At 33.8% G+C, this 19,836-nt stretch overlaps 1 protein-coding gene across 3 annotated transcripts in view; it reads left to right on the plus strand.

Moving 5' to 3' along the window:
* NUP58 (nucleoporin 58) overlaps positions 1-19,836 on the plus strand; it is a 66,077-nt gene that overhangs the window by 32,784 nt on the left and 13,457 nt on the right. For all 3 annotated transcript variants that reach the window (XM_007495234.3, XM_007495233.2, XM_001366665.3), the window contains exons 10-13: positions 3,640-3,719; positions 7,596-7,714; positions 8,161-8,243; positions 14,799-15,000. In XM_007495234.3, coding sequence (XP_007495296.1) covers positions 3,640-3,719; positions 7,596-7,714; positions 8,161-8,243; positions 14,799-15,000 — 484 coding nt within the window. The remainder of the gene's footprint in view (positions 1-3,639; positions 3,720-7,595; positions 7,715-8,160; positions 8,244-14,798; positions 15,001-19,836) is intronic.

Raw genomic sequence — 19,836 nt, forward strand, 5'->3', positions numbered from 1 at the left:
AGGACTTGAAAGGATGCCTACCCTTTGACTCAGTCATACCACTGTTGGGGTTGTGCCCCAAAAAGATAATAAAGAAAAAGACTTGTACAAAAATATTTAAAGCCACACTCTTTGTGGTGGCAAAAAATTGGAAAACAAGGAGTATCCACTGATTGGAGAATGACTAAATAAACTAAATAAATTTTGGTATCTGATGGTGATGGAATACTATTGTGCTGAAAAGAATGATGAACTGGAGGAATTCCATGTGAACTGGAACGACCTCCAAGAATTGATTTAGAGTGAAAGGAACAGAACCAGGAGAACATGGTACACAGAGACACTGTACACTGTGGCACAATAGAATATAATAGACTTTTCTAACTAGCTGCAATGCAATGACCCAGAACAATCCAGAGGAACTTATGAGAAAGAATTGTGGGAACAGAAATACCGAAGAAAAACATATGATCAATCATGTGGTTCCATGGGGATATGATTAGGGTTTTGATGTTAAAAGATCACTCTACTGCAAATATGAATAACATGGAAATAGGTTTTGAACAATGATATATGTATGACCCAGAGGAGCTGCTTGTCAGCTCTTTGAGCAGGGGAATCATGAATCATGTAGTCATGGAAAAATATTATATATTAAAAAAAAAATTTTTTTTTTAAGTGCAGGTCTTGCTGGCCTAACCTAATCTCTATTTGTTATAGGATTATTACACTAGATAGTCATTGGGACTACTACCAAAGTAAAAAATCAGTTTAGAATATAAATTGGACCAATGAGCAGTAGCATCATAAAATAGAAAGAAGTAAGAGTTGAAATACTTTGAAAAAAGTTTGGTGAGATTTCCAGATAAGCAACATAATTTTGAGTGTTGAAGGACCACAGCAAATAAAAGAAAAAATAGAAAAGTGGAAAAGCTCTGTAAATATTTTTAAAATAAAGTAATATTACCGTTAAAAATAGTAGATTGACTGAACATGGTATCTGACCTCTCATTCCCATTTGTGCTTGTCATCTTGGGGGAGCTCTGTTGGGTTGTCCTTTCCTTGGTCTTTTTTTAATCCATGCAGACAAAATAACTATCACACTGTTAAGATTGAGAAAGATCTTGACTCTACACAGCTTCAGTACTGTATCACCAACTAATTATTAGATATTTCAAACTGTATGTCTTAGAGACATTAAAACAGATTGCCCAAAATAACCTTTCCTCATGGGTCCTTTTCTGAACTTATTTCTTTTGATTGTACCATTATGTTTCACCTTTTTTTTTTTGTCACCCATTTTTGCAATTGTGTTATCCCTGGTTCTTCACTTTCCTTTAAATCCAGTCAGTTGCCAATCTTGTTATTTCTGTCTCCAGTCTACCTTTCATCTCTCCCCTTCTCTTTACTCTTGTGATCACTCCCCCAGTTGCATACCTTATCACTTCTTATTTGGTTTATCCTAATTGTAACTTGGTGAGAGACTCTTATATTACAATCAGGAAAACCCGAGTTCAAACCCTAACTCTGTGATCCTGGACCATTTACTTAATCTCTCAGCCTCAGTTTCTTCATCTGTAAAATGAGGATAGTACTAGCTTCTACTTCACAGGATTGTTGAGAGGATCAAATGCTTTTAAACCTCTAAGTACTATATAAATGCTATGTCTTGCCCCACTCTCATTTCATTCTCTTATCAATTGACAGTGACTTTACTGAAGTGCTTGTCTGTTACTTTTCTGCTTAGTATATTCAAATGACTACTTATCACCTCAAAGATCAAATATACATTCATGTGTTTGACATTCAAAGCTCTTTACTCCCTGACTAATTTAACCTTTCTAGCTTTATTTACACATCATGCCCTTTCTAATATTCATCTAGCTAAATTGGTTTTCTTAACATTGCTCATAAATGTTAACTATCCCTTCTCTATGTTTACGTACAGTGCTGTTCCATATCTGGAGAGTGCTTTTTCTTTACCCCTTCCAGAAACCCCTAGTTATTTCAAAATTCATCTTACCAGAAGATCAGAAAAAGAATAAGAACTATACTGAAATTATAATGTTAAAATTATTTTATACTCATAATAATAATTTGCAGTTTCATATATAGTTTTCTTTTGGTTCTTTGTATGTGGAAATCTTTATGTTTGTTGATATCTATCAACTTCTTATAAAATTTTCTTTAAATCTAACTCTAGTGCTGCCTATAACATGAAGCTTTTCCTGATTGTCCCTGCTCTTAATGCCTCCTCCATCCAAATAGCTGTGTATCTGTTTTGCATGACCTGAGTGAGTGAGTGGATGGATAGATGGATGGATGGATGGATGGATGGATGGATGGATGTCTGTGGTTGTATGTATTTGACTCCCTTGTAAAATGTAATCTTTTGAGGGCAGATATTTCAGTTTTTGCCATTAAATCTATAGTGCCTGTCACATAGCAGGAGCTTCATAAATGTTAGTTGATTGATTGAATGGTAGAAACGGGTTCAGTTGAGATGGGTTAAATATAAAGTCTTACATTTGGGTTCAGACTTCCTAAGTATAATATGGGGAGGACTTTAAATTAGGTAGCAGTCTATGTGAAAAACACCTCATTTTGTATAAAAGATAAATAATTACCAATATATTTTGTTTTTACATTTCCTAGATTTCTTCTTGTGTCCACCCTCTTCCCAAAGAGCTACCCCACATAACAAATAAAGGGAAGAGGGGAGCAGGGAATTAGCAAAACCAATCAGCACCTAGAAAAAAAAATTGAAATATATTTAGAGTTCATACCTTTGGACCATATACCTTTGCAAAGGAATAGGATATATCTTCTCATTTCTCTTATCTGGGACCATACTTACAATTTTGTAACCTTCATTTTCGTTTGCTATGTTGTGGTTCTCTCCAATTACATTGTGTCGGTCTTCATGTATCTTGCCTTCCTGCCTGCCTCTGCTTACTTCACTTTATATCAGGCACCTAGGGAAGAACATCAATATTTTAGAAAACCTAAAGAGAGCTCAGGCCTGGGGAAATGACAGATCTTTCTGAACTTTGCCTTGTTTATACCAAATCAAGAATATTGTGATCAGTTCTGAGTTTCACATTTTAGGAAGAATGTTAATAAGCTAGAAATTGCTTAAGGGAGAATAACCAGGATCTTTAAAGGCCTCAGGTTCAAACCACCATATAAAGATTTATTCTTGGAACTGGGGATTATCCTAGGGAAGAGAAAACTTGATAGTTCTTTTTATGTATTTGAAGAAATATCACATTGAAGAAAGTTTAAACTTTGTTTTGTTTTGTTTTGTTTTTAATCACAAGGGGAAGAATTAAAAATAATAGTTGAAAACTGTAAAGAGGACAATAACTAGAAACAGTGGGTGAGAACTACAGAAAAGGCAATGTAAGCTTGACATAAAATATTTTATAAGACTTGCAGCTATTCAAAATTGTGGGCTACCCTGAGAGGCCTTCAAGCAAGAACTAGATGACCACTTTAATGGTACAACTTAGAAAGTGTGTCTAGTTCAAGTAGGGTTTGACTAGAGAGAAGTTGATGTTCCTTCCAATTCTGAGATTCTCAAATAATTAAAGATAGTCTGTATTTCTCTAACTATATATATAACTAACCTATATTTTCCCACTTTCCCTGCATCTTTAGGAGTTAAAGAATGCAGAAATTGCCTTAAGAACACAGAAAACTCCACCTGGACTTCAACATGAAAATACAGCTCCTGCAGAGTAAGTGAATGAGTTTGATACTAGAGCATCTCATTCTAAACCAGTCTTATTTGTTTAACTCAGGAGACATTTTTGGATACAGACTGTATGCAAGGAATTATGTTCATTTGCCTTTTAATGTAAGCTAAAAATTCGTATCCCTTAAGTGTATTTTCTAGACAACTGTAACCTCTTCCTTCAAGTGACAGTACTTTTAAAAATCTTAATGAATTTTTCAACATTGTTTATTTCTAACATGTTCATAGAAACTTTCTATAATGTTATTATACTTTGTATTTTCATTAAATAGGACAGAAAATATAATTTTCCTTTTTTCATAACTGAGAATCGTAATTATGAATGTTAATCATATTGTGCTATATTTCCCAGTCAGTTGTGTGAGGCTGAGACTTCTTACCCTAAAGTAAATGGATATACCTGCTCTTGGTGGATTTTGGTATTCCCTTCATTGTCAAATATCACTGTAGGGGCTTCATGGTATGCTTTCTCTTTTAGCAGCTGTTCACCTTCTCCCTTTGAGTTTATTATCTCTTATTTGTTGTGGACTTTGAAGTCCTATGATCAAGGCTGGGGGGAACTTTGTGTTCAGTAACAGGCTAGAACTCCCAAAAGATTGTTTACTTGCTTCTTTTTGTGTAGAAGGCTGAGATACTAAAAATGCTGATAACTTAGAATTTGCTTTGTTAAGTAGACCATTAAATGCTTGCTCCCCTAATGCATTTAAAATATGATTCAGTTGTAAGTTCTTTTGGTTTTCCTTTAGCAGCCATCTTTTTGTTCTTCTATTCCTATTGTTCTCACCTTAGAAGTGTAAGCCTCTCTTCATTCTGCCACCTCAGACAACTAAGACCTAGGATAGCTAGGTAGTGCAATGAATAGAGCACTAGTCCTAGAATTAGGAAGACCTGAGTTCAAAAGACCTCAGATACTAGCTATGTGACCCTGGGCAAGTTACTTAACCTATATCTGCTTCCATTTCCTTAACTGGAAAATGGGGGGGGGGGGGTAATAATAGCACCCACCTCCCTGGGTTATTGTGAGAATCAAATGAGATATTTGCATTTGTAAGATATTTGAAAGCACTTAGCATAATGCCTGGCTCAATAGTGAATACTTGATCCATGCTTGTTCCTTTCCCCTCCTTGAGTCCAGAGACTATCTCTCCTAACTTTTAATCCAATGCTCTGCATACAGTAAGCATATAATAATATATCTTGAGTAAATGATTGAGATAATAACATAGGCCATCCTGACTACCCTCTTAGATTTGTAGTAGTCTAACTCCTCTTCCTTTCTTCTTCCATCTCCAATTCGTGTGTCATACATCTCCTACACTTTCTCATATGGAAGCATTAAACTAAATGATTTGTTAGGTTTTTTCCCCATGGTAATAAAATTTCTATAAAATGTCACTTTTTTACACAGAATTCACATAATAGCTTCCTGTTGATAAAGTACATTAGCAACAAACATTTATTAAGCATCTAATACATGCCAAGCAATATGCTAAGCACTGGGGCAATAAAGACAAAAATGAAAATAAGCTCAAGGAGTTTACTGGAGGATGGGAGAGAAACAAGTACATGGAAAATTAAATATAAAGTATGTCTTAGGGCAGGGCACTCACAACTATATGAGCTTTTTGTATTAAGTAGCATGTGGAACAACTTTGAAGGAAACTAAGAATGCTATGATGAGGATTAAGAGTACATAATATTTATGAGGTATAGCTTGGGTGCAAAGATAAAATGTAAGAAATGTTAGAAACAGCAAGAACGCTAATTCAGTTGGATTGTAGTTAGTGAAAAAAAGCCTGAAAGTGGACTGCAAACAATTTATGAAGGACTTTAAATGTCAAAAGGAAGAGATTTTTTTAGCCTACAGATCTCAGAATGCCACTAAAAGTTGTTATGCAGGAGATTGATGAAGGTTGTCTTAGGAAGAATGAACAACTAATTATTAAACAACTCATGTGGTAATGACTTTTGTAATCAAACAGTTAAGGAAGAGAGAGAGAAGAGAGGATGATAGTTTAGAAATGTTGGGTTGGGAGGTTGTAGTTTAAAGCAGATTTGAGTTATTTTATTTTTAAATAATATCTCACATAGGGGGACCCGAGCACAGAAGGAACAATAAGAACCAAGGGAGAGATGTAGTAAGGGATTAAACGATTCCTAGAAGATCCTAAATAAAGTAGGAAGTGGTGAGTTGGAGGGAATAAATGGAACCGTTCACCTTGGAAAGGAAGATAACCTCTTCCATTGGAACGTTGGAGAAGATAGGTAAAGTTTCAGAGAAAATGTTGAGAGAGGGGTGGGAGAGGTGGGCATGCAGTTTGAAGCTTGAGCACTGAAAATTTGAAATAGTCACTCATGAAAAAAAGATATCTGTTAAAGATGAATAAAAGAAAAAACGTGAGCTACATAATTTGAATTGATAGTGGAATCAAATGATCTGGTTTCATGGTTTTTTCCCCAGTGATGCTTGGCATCCTAGAAACAAGAGCAACAAAACTAGTTAGGATTATGTGAGTAGTCATGGAAATGCATGACCAGTCATGTAATATTGGCTAAATAGGGAAGGAAATGAAGTAAGTGTGAGCTTATATTCTGGAGGAAAAGAGGTTTCAAGATGAGAGCGATCAATGAGTGCAAAGACCTATAGCTCAAGTACATAGAGTTTCTTAAATGTTTCCATTTCCAGTTGTTAGAGTGGAACAAAAATTAAGCTTTGTTTATAACCATCAAGAATTCAGGAAGGGGACAGATTGTGTGGAGCACTGCTGATATGAAAACTATCTCCATTAATGTAGATCAGCACATCTGTAACTTAAACTCTTATATACTTGTATGAGTAACAAGAGGGTGAGTGATTTGACAGTGAGGTGTCATAGATGATAAGTTCTGGACATGGAGTCCAAAAGATCCAAGTTCAGATTGTTCCTTAGATACTAGCTAAATGACCGTAGCAACTTATTTAACCTCTCAGCCCCAGTTTTCTCACGAAAATTTAGTAATAACAATTAGTTTCCAGGCTCATTGTGAAGATCAAATGAGAGGTTTACCTTGAAGAGTTATATAAATGATGGTATCATTATTACTATTATTTGTCACACAAATAGTATATGTGTGAAGTAGCACAAGTTTTTTTGACCCCAAGGCTAGTTGACTATCCACAGCTTCTTTCTGAAAAAAATATAGGGCAATCTTTCCTTTTTTTCTACTTGATTTTTAATAGGTTGGATTATTGTTTTTAAAAATAGCAGGCACTTTATAGTGGGTTAAGAGTATTCATATTTGATGCTAAAACTTTATTGTTGAGATGGAAAGACATCTTAGAAATCATCTAGTTTACAAGGGACTTTACTATCTTGATTTTACTGATAAAAAAAGGAAAGGTCAAAGTTGAATGACTTCTGAAGTCATACAGATATATAATGTCAGAGCTAAGACTTAAACTCATATCTGACTCTGAGTTTAGTACTTTCCCCAACTGTACCTTGAAACTTCTCACTTTTGCGTTTCAAAGATTATCATATATAAGTATCCTCATTCTGCAGAATTGCTTAAGTTAGCTTTTTTTTTTAATCTAGATCTTCATTGATAAAACATACTCCTACTAATGCAGATTGGTATCTTTTTATTAACTTTTATGAACTTACAGTCTTTAGGGAGTAGTTGGGATCACTGAATATCAGATTTGGAACTTGAGTTCACATCTTTTTATGCCTGGTTCTCTTTCTAGTATCTGATGATGCCATAGCATTGTAATTATATATTTTCTATTAACATTAATAGGAAATTAAATGTCTCTTTTCCTTGTCCTTCCCCCAAGATAATATCAGTGATCTGATAATTTTTAAATGCATTCATATAGCTATTTCAGAATATTGGTTGGACAGTTTGAGGTACAGCTACAACAATACAGACAGCAGATTGAAGAACTAGAAAATCATCTTGCTACTCAAGCAAACAATTCGCATATAACTCCACAAGGTAACTTGCTTCCTATAATAATTTTTCAATGGAGGACTTTTAAAATTGCTTATAAAATATGATATATAAAATAAGACACTAGATACCAAAGTAGGTATCTTGGAAAATGCTAATTGGAAATTTACTTTCAAGGTTTTTGTTTGGATTTGATATAATTTTTCTACTTTGTGAAATACAAAATATAATGGATTGCAGAATTTAGTGATAATTGAAGAAATCCAAGTAACAAATGTGTTAGTCTACAGTTTTACAAATTAGCCTTATTCAGGCATTTCTTTTTACATGTGACAGCATGGCATCCTCTCTTTTGCTTAATGGAAATGTAATTTTCTTCTTTCCACACAGTACTAAAATTCTATTCTGAACAGTAAAGATAAATTGATTTCATTTCTTGTTGTATTTTCATAATTAGTAAATTGTTTGCTAATATAAATTTTGTCTTATAGATTTGTCTCTGGCTATGCAGAAAATTTATCAAACATTTGTAGCTTTAGCTGCACAACTTCAATCTATCCATGAAAATGTAAAGGTATGTTTTAATATATAGCTTATATATTTAATAAATATGGGACCCTATATATAAACCTTAGTTTTAACATCTATAATAGTCATTCAGATTGTTTGGCTTTATCAAACTACTTTAACTTGCAGAGTACCTTAATATTGACAGATTTTTGAGTAAAATGATTGTTTAAAAAAGACAGCTTTCATCTAATGAAAAAAGCAATTTAGTAGTTTAAATGTTTTTTTAACTTCCAACTTTTATTATTTATTGATGTAAACATTCTTTTAAAAAGAAATTTGGGTTCCATATTCTCTTACTCCCTCCTGCCCCTCCCCTGTAACACAAAGGCAAGCAGTATATCAGTAATAAATATGAAATTGTGCAAAATATATTTCCATATTAACCATATCATGAGAAAAGCAAGAAAAATAAAGTGAGAAAAATATATCAGAGTTTGATCTCTGGAGGTGATAGCTTTTTTTTTTTATCATGAATCCTTTGAAATTGTCTTGGATCATTGTATTGATGAAAGCAACTAAGTTTTTCACAGTTGATCTTCATTATAATGTGGTTGTTACTCTGCTTAATAATCTACTAATTCATATAGCTTTTCTCATGTTTATCTGAAACTAACTCCTCATTTTTTTATACACAATATTACTCCATCACAATCAAATGCCATAACTTGTTGTCATCTCCCTATTGATCAGAATCCCCACAATTTCCAATTCTTTGGCCCTACAAAAAGAGGTGCTATAAATATTTTTTGTTCAAATATATATTCTTTTCTTTTTTCTTTGATCTCTGGAGTACAGACCTAGTAATGGTATTGCTGGGTCAAAGGGTATGCACAATTTTCTAACCTTTCGGTTATAGTTCCAGGTTTTCTCCATAATGGTTGGACCAGTTCACAGTTCCACCAACAGTTCATTAGTATATCTGTTTTTCTTCATCATCCCCTCCAACACTTGTCATTTCTGATATATACCTCAGAATTTTAATTTGTATTTATCTAATCAGTAGTGATTTAAAGAATTTTTTATATGACTATAGATAGCTTTTATTTCTTCTTTAAACCATCTGTTTGTCCCTTGACTATTTGAAAATGGCTTATTTTTATCAGTTTGACTAAGGTACATATATTTGAGGAATAAGGCCTGTATCAGAGAAACTTGCTATAAAAATGTTTGATATTCATTGGCTATGGTGCTGTTTAGTAAAATGTAATTACCCTGATTATCTCTTTTAATTAAGTCTATTTTTACTTTTGAGTTGTCTGAGATCATGATTGCTATTCCTACCTTTTTTTACTTCATCTGCAGCATAATAAATTATGTTTCAACCCCTTCTATTTACTCTGTGTCTTGTGTAAACAGTATATTGGATTCTAGTTTCTACTCCCTTGTGATGTCTGCTTCTGTTTTATAGGTGAGCTCAATCCATTCACATTCACAATTAGGCTTCCTGACATGTATTTCTCTTTCTCACATTTTCCTCTGATTATCCTTCTCTGTCTTTTATCCAGTCCTTTTTCAAAATTCTGTTTTGTTTCTGGTCAATCACTGTCTTCCTTAATCTGCCCTCCTTTTTATCATTGCCACTCAGTCCCTGCTTTTTCTTTTATTCTGTCCCCTTCTGATTTTCCTCTTCATTAAGATAGATTTCTGTACCTAAATATATATACATCCCCCCCCCCCCTCCTTTTTATGTAGGATAATTTTCTCCATTCTTCCCCTCTTCCCCCTTCTTCCAGTTTCTCACCCTTCAGGATTTTGGTTTTAGATTATCCCTTCATAGTCAATTCACAACCATGCCCTCTATACTCCTCCTAATTGCCCTAATTCTTAGGAGTCACATATAGGAATGTTTATATCGAGTTCCTTTTGATTTCTCTTTCATTTTTACCTTTTTGCCCTCTTGAGTCTGGTACAATGGTATCTTAGTTTTAGTCATTAATTTATTACAGAAGGCAGGTTGAGAACTAAAAAAGTTGAGTTCCAAATGAATTTTCCTTAAGGAATAATGTAAATTGAATTAGTATGTTCCAGACACCCAGAAAAACCTAGATATAATGTGCATAAAAGCTTCTCAAGAAAATTATCCAATGATGATTGTTTTTGTCTGTGTTTCAAAATTCCTCTAAAGTGAGAAATGGTCTGGTCATTTATCAACTTTACAATTCTACTTGTTAAAGCTTTATCAGGGTGATATTTTTCAAGAAAGTTTTGCCCATCCACCCATTTTGCACACATTTCTTTGATTAATGAAGTGGGAACATCCTTCTTACTTCCACAACACTGGCTATTGCTGCTCTCTTTGAAGTTCCTGCAGCTCCTCAATGTCGAACTCTTCTTTATGCTTCTGAACTAACATGTGATTCTTTGTTTTTGGCTTGAGTGGACATATTCTTCCCAAGACCACACTAACAAACTCTAGCAAGCATGTTGAGTGCCAAGCAAAAGTTGAATACCACAACATTTTTTTCTCATCAAAATACATTGAATACCAAATTCAAGAAATTCCTGAATTCATTGAGTACCAAGGTTTGACTGTATTTGAATGTCATGTTTTCTGTTTAGCTTTGGTATTTTCATCAGAAATTTTTGCTTAAAAATCCTTTATTTAATTAAATATCCATTTTTCCCCCCTGAAGGATTACACTCAGTTTTGCTGAATTGTAATATTCTTGGTTGTAATCCTAGTTCCTTTGCCTTCTAGAAAATCATTCCAAGCCCTCTGTTCCTTTAATGTGGCAGTTGCAAAATTTTATGTGATCCTGACTGTGACTTCCCAATTTGAATTATTTTCTCCTCAACCTAAGAGCACTGGAATTTGATTTTAATATTTCTGGAAGTTTTCATTTGGGAAACTCTTTCAGGAGCCGATCATTAGATTCTTTCATTTGTATTTTACTCTCTGAATCTAAGATAGCAAGGTAGTTTTCCTTTATAATGTCTTAAAATATGATGTCGAGGCTCTTTTTTTTTTTAATGTGGTTTTCAAATAGTCCAATAGTTTTTAAATTGTCTCTCTTGTTTTTGAAATCATTTATTTTTTCCATTGAGATAGTTCACATTCTCTTCTATTTTTTTATTCTTTTGAACTTTGTTTTGTTTCTAGATGTTGTATGGAATTATCAGCTCCTCAGCTTATATAAAATCTTCCCTTTTCTATTTGGCCTAATTTTTTGTTTTTTTTTTCCAGAAGTGCTTTTCTTTGGTGAATTTTTGTGCCTCATACCATTTGGCCAATCATATTTGTTAAGGTGTTATTTTCTTCACTATTTTTCTGTGCATCTTTTTACCTAGCTGTTCATTCTCTTTTCATAATTTTTGCTCATATCACTCATTTCTTTTCCCAATGTTTTTTCTACCACTTTTTTAAACTCCTCTAGGAATTCTTATTGTGCTTACTTCTAATTGGCATTTTTGTGTGAGACTACTTGTAGCTATTTCCTTCTGAATTTGTCTTGATCTTCCCAGCTTTTTATGGTCAAGTTTTTTGTTTGTTTTTGTTATTTCCTCATTTTTCCAGCTTATTTTTTGGCTTTGAATTTTATGTTAAAGATGGACTTTAACACCTAGGACTGGGAAGACACTATCCTAACCTTCAGACTTTTTCATGCTGGGGTGTTTTTTTTTGTTTGTTTGTTTTTGTTTTTGTTTTTTGTTTGGTTAGTTTTTTTTAGAACTAGTACTAGGGGTTGGCAAGTTTTTGGTGCTTCCAAGTGCTATGATCCAGGGAGAGATTTGGTCACTGCTTTCCTGGTCTGTGCTCTGGTATTTACCTAGGAAAGATCCCTCTCTCCTCTAGCTACAAGTGCTAGTACTCCTATTGGCCCTGAAACTTCAAGTAGAAGCCCTATTCTCCTGCAGTAGTAGAGGCTAATGCCCCTCTCTGCCTTAGAACTGGGACTGAGGCCCTTGCTCCCTTGTGACCTACCACAGGTGCTCCTGTCCACCCTATGACCTAGAACTGCATATGGGGAATAGAGTTGCCAGTCAGCACCAGCTACACCCAGTGCCAGATAAAGGTCCTATGTGGTCTCTTTCTGACCAGTTGTTTAACCCCCTACCATCTCTGAGCTGTAAGCTCCTGAAATTGCTTCCATGTGTGATGTGATTTAGGCCAGCCTTGACCCAGGTGTCACAGACCTCTTGCTGAACTCCTAAGTTGTCTTAGGCTAGAAAAATGTCTCACCTTGACCTTTTGTTGGCTTTGCCATTCCAGAATTTGATTTAAGGCTTTATTTTAAAGTTGTTTAGAGGAGTATACTGGCAGAGTTCTGCTGGATTGCTGCCTTTATTCTGCCATTTTGGCTTCAACCTCCCAAGTACTTTTAAGCAAATGAGCATTTGCCACATAATATTAGAAATCATGTAATCCAGCCTTAAACAAAATCATAAACCCCTTCTGCAATGTCACTGACAAGTAGTCATCCAGATGCTCAAGCTCTAGTTAAACATCCGTCTTTGGGAATTGACTTCCCTGAATTCCTTTTTGGAAAGTTACATTAGGAAACTATAATGTGCTGGGCACTATGCTGAGTAATGGAGATATAAAAAATGGCAAAAAACAATCCTAGGTCTCATGGAGCTTATAATCTAAAGAGGGAAAAGCATGCAAACACACAAGCTATATACAGGATAAATAGGAAATAATTAACAGAAGGAAGTCATTAGAATTAAGAGGGGTTGGGAAAGGCTTCCTGTAAAAGATAGACTGTAGTTGTAACTTAAGGAAGCCAGGAATGTCAATAGTCAGAATGGAGGAGTAAGAGCATTCCCATTTCTATAGAAAATGCCAGGAGCTAAGTGATGGAGTGTTTTGTTCTTGGAATGGCTAAGAAGCTAGTATCACTGGGTCAGAGTATGTGTTGGACAGTTAAGTATATGAAGAACTTTGCCAAGTAGAGCAATCTGTATTTGATCCTGGAGGTGATAGGGAGCTGTTGGAGTTTATTGATTAGGGTAGGGAATGGCATACCTCAAGTTTTAGGAAAATCTTTTTAGTGACTGAATGGAGGATAAGGCAGGCAGACTCCCCACCCCCCCCCCCTCCTGCAGTGAATTGTTGCAAATATTTGTGAACTTCACTAATAAGAGCCTGATATCCAGATCCCTCTTCTAGTTGTTGATGGAAAGGCTTCTCTGTAACACCATCTTCCCAATTCCTCAGGCCTACAACCTAAGAGTCATTGTGGGCTCTTCATTGTCTCTTACCCCAAATCCAAGTTGTTGCCAGGGTCTATAGATCTCACCTTTGCAGCATCTCTTGACTATTCCCCCTTCTTTCACTGCCACCAGTCTAGTGCAGATGCTCATCTCAATTTAAGGATACATACAAATTTCATTTGTTTGCCCACAACTTCCCCTCAGTATTTCTGTTGCTTCTACTTTATTAGGTTTCATCAGTGCTTTTCTCTTCATATTGCTGTCCCTTCCTATTCTCTTTCATACTGATCCTCTTGATGTAACAGAAAAAAGAAATTAATAAAAAAAAAACAACTGATACAGAAACTTGATCTTACCATGTTTACAGTGGTGGATTTTAGTATAGTACCTAACCTCTCTCCTTGTGAGGCACTTAGTAATAAATGCTGTTAATCAGAAATGTTTCCAATTTTATTGAATGCTTTACATTAAAAAAAATTAAGTTCTAAAGTGGGTAACTGTGCAGTGATTTCCAGTGCACCAAAAATAGAAGTTTATAAAAGATGTGAATATCAGGCTTTATGCCTTAGTTCAGTGTCTCGATCATTCTGTGCCCTCCTTCTAAAACCTTGTACTCTTTCCACTTGACAGCTTTTAGAAAAGATTTATTTCCACTAGTTTCATAGGTAGCAGAAAGTTGAAACTGTTAAAAGCTTAATGCTATTTTATTTCAGTAATAAAGATTAGAAAATAAATTAATTGTTCTTACATTTTACTTCCATTCTGAGAGGTGATAAAATCCTACATTTCATTTACTAATGCCTCTAAAATAGATGTCATCATTTACATAATTATTTCTAGCAATATAAAGAAAAATATAGACACAATTTGATGGGATTTCAACAATTTGCTTCTGGTGCTTCTTTAGGTATACATTCAGTACATTTTATTTTTCATCTTTTTGATGAAAACTATTCATTCTTCTACCAGTAAGAAATCAGATTCTACCCATTCCTCTGCCAGAAAAAATTGACCAATTGGAAGGGAATTGCAAGAAAGAGAAGAATGTATATAAAGTAGGATTTATAACTTACATCTCTACTTATCCTAAAGCTTAAAGAACTTAGATATTTTAGTTTTTATTTCTCTAAATGTGCCTGTGGCAAACAAGGAATGTATAAAATATATCAAGAGAATTTTTTAAAAAGAAATTCTGGAGAGAACATACCCTCATAAATACTATTTCCTTTTGTAAAAGTTCATCTATATTAACATTACCCTCACTTTAGAAAGAAAATGGTTAGTGAGTAGTGGCTTTAGATTTTAGTATGCTTTGTTGATATCATAGTTCACAATTTATTTTACTATCAAATATGATACAGAGCTTTATTGGAAACTTTTTTGTTGTTTTTGTTTATCCTTTTAGATGCTCAAAGAACAATATCTTGGTTATAGAAAAATGTTCTTGGGAGATTCCGTGGATGTTTTTGAGGCAAGACGAGCAGAAGTCAAGAAGTGGCATAGTGCCCCAAGAGTTACAACTGGTCCTACCCCTTTCAGCAACATACCAAATGCAGCAGCCGTTGCCATGGCTGCAACACTCACACAGCAGCAACAGCCTGCTACAGGTCTGAATGCATTCAAGTTATAGCTTATTGGTGTTATAACTACAGTCAGTTTATGTACATTTTTATATAAGGTCTTCCTTTGTGTTAGTACTTAAAGTTTCTATGAGTAGTTGTTAGCTAGAGAAATCTGATCATTGTGACAAAATTATAAAAATATATGTTAGAAAATGCAGGGTAGACTTAGCAATAATAACAAATCAGTTAGATATTTAATGTTGTCAATATTATTAGTGGTATTTGCTAAATCACTCAGTACCTTATGGGACTTTATCTTTTGCTATTAAATTGCCCTGAAGAATATACTATTAAATTCTAAAATTGTAATAATGTGGTTGGTATATAACTTCAAAGTCAGAAATAAGCAATCCAGCTACACATTACATTTTCCTATGTAAAGCAGTTGATTCATTTTCATATTTTCATCATGCAACATTTTATTTGGCAACCCACATGTACATCCCAAATGAAGTTTGCTTTTATTGAAGGCATGTTAAGGGTCACACAGATGATGTCTGTGTGTTTGTGTTGACTGGAAGGCATATGAACTGACTCACCAAACTAATTCCTGAAGAAGAAATATATTAGATCAGCTTTTGGTTTAGTGCCTTGAAAATGAACAGAGAGATTATGAGAGAAAGGAAAGCTTGTGTGTGTGTGTATTGAAATTGCTTAGGTTAGACTGAACATAAAAAGATACTTGAATAGAGAAAAATTAAGCTGATTACAAAATAATGGTTGAGAAGGATATAATCAGATTCTTTTTAAATCTTTTTCTAGGCAAATCTGCATTTTGGGGTCAAAATAATTTTTCTTATATTTACTCCAACCCTTATCTCTAGTCTAATTACTTGCCCACTTTCACAGACCTGTTTAATCTGTGATTGACTGCACTAGATTTTGGTATACAGAAGACATGTACTTTACTTTGATGAAGATGATATTACTCTTTTTTCATAGAAATAGATTTTTATAAAATGTGAAAAACTGAGTTATTACTTCCACAGCACCTTAATTTATTCTGGCATATATATACATATAGAAGAGGCTAGGTCTAACAGTTAAAATAGTGCAGAAAATCAAAAAATATATATTTAAATAAAATCTTGACTGTTCTATGGCCTTTCAATTTATATTTAGCCTCTGTGCTAAGAATAACATGGATTAAACATTTATTCATTAAACACTGTCCTGTGAGGGGTATAAAGATGAATAATATGATCCCTGCCTTCAATGAGCTTGCAATCTTATGTTCTTTGGTATTTGCTGCTTGGTAGGATTATTATTCTCATTTAACTTTATAAACTAAAATGATACTGCTGACCCACCATCATTAGAGCACCTTGAATTTTTTCCATCAGTGGTGATGGATTTGCACTGATCCATAGACACTTTCTATTTCCTGATTCCTTCATGACTTGTGGTATATTTGCATATATACAACTGTTAATGAGGTTATGAAAGAGAAGAATGCTAATTGGTCCCTATGAAAAATAAACCTTTAATTAGGTAGCGAATCATTAGTACTGAGCATTGAGTTAAAACTAAGCTACAGTTAGAACAGTACTAATTCCTCTCCTATTTAGAGAAGTTTTTTCAGTTTTCATCCCAGGCAGAAAAACTTGGGGAAAATCTGAATTATGAAAGTATTATGCCAAAAATGAATTATTCTGGTGTAGACAACCATGATAAATTTCAATAAACTGTTCTGTCAAAGGGAGAGTTAAAACTTTCTAATGAGACATAATCTTACCTTGAAAGTTCTTGGGTTTTTCCTCTATAGAGTTTTGATGCCTTTTATTTATATCTATATATATGTAGAGGCTTAAATTAGAGTGCCTGTTAATTACTCTTAAGAAACATTTTTTTCTCTTTGCCCATATGCTTTCATTTTAAGATGCTTTCCTTAGGGTTTAGGGTAATCAGCCTTATCTTTTCATCGTTGCCGAAACTTCTGTCCACTTTTACTCCAATCCCTTAATTTTTTTTTTTACTTTTGTGAAGTCTGGATTTCCAGTTTGAGATAGGAATACCTCCAGCCTTGTCAGCCTTGTCAGTATTAAAGATAAATGGTAATGGGACTCTCTTTGACAGAATGATTTTTAATTTAAAGTTGTATGAACGTCAGACCTGAGCAACTGAGCACTTTGATAACCAGTATTATATTGTGTTAGAACTTGACTATGTCCCCTTCATTTTTTCCCTGCTGTAGAGGTACTTTGTGTCCATGACTCAGCCATTTTATTGGGCCTCTTCCCAGTGGAAGTTTTAGTAATCTTGGTATAGTGATTGTCAGTATTAGCATTTAACAGGAATGAGGTTTATGCATCCTTCAGACTGCATGTACAAAACAGTATTCTATTGAGCTCTTTACTGCTCAACTAGAAACCAAGTTCATTATTGATTTGTATACTTTTCAACAGAATACAGATACTCTTTGTCCATGACTTTGTGCATCTATTTTAAAGTGTTTTAATCAAAGGAGAAATTTTTATCTAATACATACCAGTGGAAAGTTTTTAAAACCATCTATGAGCAGCTAGGATTTTTGTTGTTGTTGTTCTTTTCAGATGCCACTACTGACCTGTGCAGGGTTTGAGCCAGTTTCTAAGTTGTCAGGTGCTTTTTTGATTTTTAAAGATAGATCTACTTCTTGTCTATTGATAATGTAAATATATGGTCACAGGGCTGACTTTTTAGACAACTGTCTCTTGCAGATGGTTTGTATGTCTTTCCCAGAGACATAGGAATCAAATAGATGATCTTTTGAGGTCCTTTATTAGTCCTGGCTTTGATTTTCTTTATGTAGATATATTTGTAGGTCTTAGGCAAATGTATTCTATAGCCACTGCTTTTCTGGAGGCTGAAATGTATTGGAGACCCAAAAAGCTCTTGTAAGTTAGCATGTATATATGAGACAAACATAAGGATAAGTTAAAGGATATTGGGAAAAGAATCTCTATTTAATCCAAGAGAGCTCCCTTGGCTTTTTTATAAATTGATGTACAATAATTTAAATGTAATGTTTGCCGTATAATTGTTAACTGAATAGATGAAAACTAATTTATTGAGTGTTTTGTTATGATTTGCTTATTTTAAAAGTATTTAATGTTTACATAATGAGACTTTTTCTCATACTTGGCTGCTGTTCTTAAGGAGAACTGAGACCATTTTATTAGTAATTCGTATTTTCTAGCTTTGGATATAGGATTGGAAATCATAGGCTTAGTGTTAATCAGGAAATCCTAAGTCTTCTATCCAGAAATTTTAGGGGTTTGTGATTTTATTATTTATAAGCCAAAGGAACATTCCCCATTTAAATATTTTCAACTGGGGTTTTGGGGAGGTATGGTTTTTTGGTTTGTTTTAAATATGATTTGGTTATAATAAGGTAGTATCCTTAAGGTGTTTTTGACTGATCCTTGAATATGTTAATGAGGTTTTAAGCACTTACCAGAATTTTTGGATAGAAAATAGGAATTTTGATGTTAAGTTAGATTATATTGTATGTGAATGTTATGTGGTAACCCCTTTGGTAAAATGTCATTATAAGTTAAGGTTCACTTTGGGCAGTCATAATGACTTACTACTACTTAAATGGTTTCTTAGTGGAGGGCTCACTAAATTGAGTTCTTTTAGGGCATAACTTAAGATTTTGAAGTTTACTTTTAGACTTGTTTATTAGAATAATTCTCATCTGAAGGATTTGTCTCTCGTGTCCTGAAAATGAAACCATTTTATGACAGTAGCCAAAGAATGCATTATTTGTGAGTACTTTGGCACAGGACAAAATTTTCACTATTTGAAAATGATGTACATTTGCCTACTAGATTATAAATGATGTGTTACTTTCCTAATTTTATGTTAAAGTACAAAATCAACTAAAGTATATATCTGTTGTACAGTGGAAAATCTTGTCAGCTTAAGGATCGATTCTGATTTTTTCTATAGCTTGACAGTTGGTGTTTAGAATAACAATGTTCTGTTGGTCTTAAAATATATACACAAAACAACAAAAATAGCATGATATATTTGATAAATATCTTAATTTGGAGGACCAAGGGATGTGGTGTTTTTATTCTTCTTGGTCTTCTACCAGCAGTGCCTCCCATTAATGTGTAACTTGAGGCCTTCCCTTAAACTTGAAGAAACTAGACATTTGTTCAAACTATGAAATTGTTTTAAATTTATTTGTACTGTGCTAACAGTTTTTTAAAGGAGCTACTAAGAAAATATTTGAATCTCAAAAATGGATGTAAAAATTAAATTGATTTTTTAACTTATTTTTTAAAAACAGTAGTGTAAGGGCCCTGGCTGCTATCAGTTATGTTACTTTTTTATTTTGGGTTTACAATCTATTTGGAAAATCTAGTTTATCTCATTGTTTAGACAGAACAAATTTTCTCAGCTATAATATTCCATAAGTACTTTATAATTTAAATGTACTTTTTGAATATACAAATCTTATTCTGCATTGACACTTGAAGATTTTGATTTCTTTTAAAATTTATATTTATCGATATGTATTTTGCTTTGGTGACCCCTACCTCCACCCCCTTCCCACTTTCAGATGCACTGATCACTGTGTTTGAAAATGACAAGACAATGAAGATTGTACTGTGCTGAAAACCTGTCGAATCATTTTCATAAATCATTTATCAAAATGAGAGATTTTTAGACTTTTTTATTCTGGGTCATTAGCACTGTTCAAAGGAGAGGCTAGTTTGTTTCTGTCCTCACCACACTCAGCCTAAATTATAAACTTACAGTTGGAAAAAGAGTTTCTAATGAATCTTGATCTAAGATATATCCAAAATTATGGGGGAAAGTTTCTGAATT

The sequence above is a fragment of the Monodelphis domestica genome, chromosome 4 (genome assembly GCF_027887165.1).
Source record: "Monodelphis domestica isolate mMonDom1 chromosome 4, mMonDom1.pri, whole genome shotgun sequence".
Taxonomy (NCBI): Eukaryota; Metazoa; Chordata; class Mammalia; order Didelphimorphia; family Didelphidae; genus Monodelphis; species Monodelphis domestica.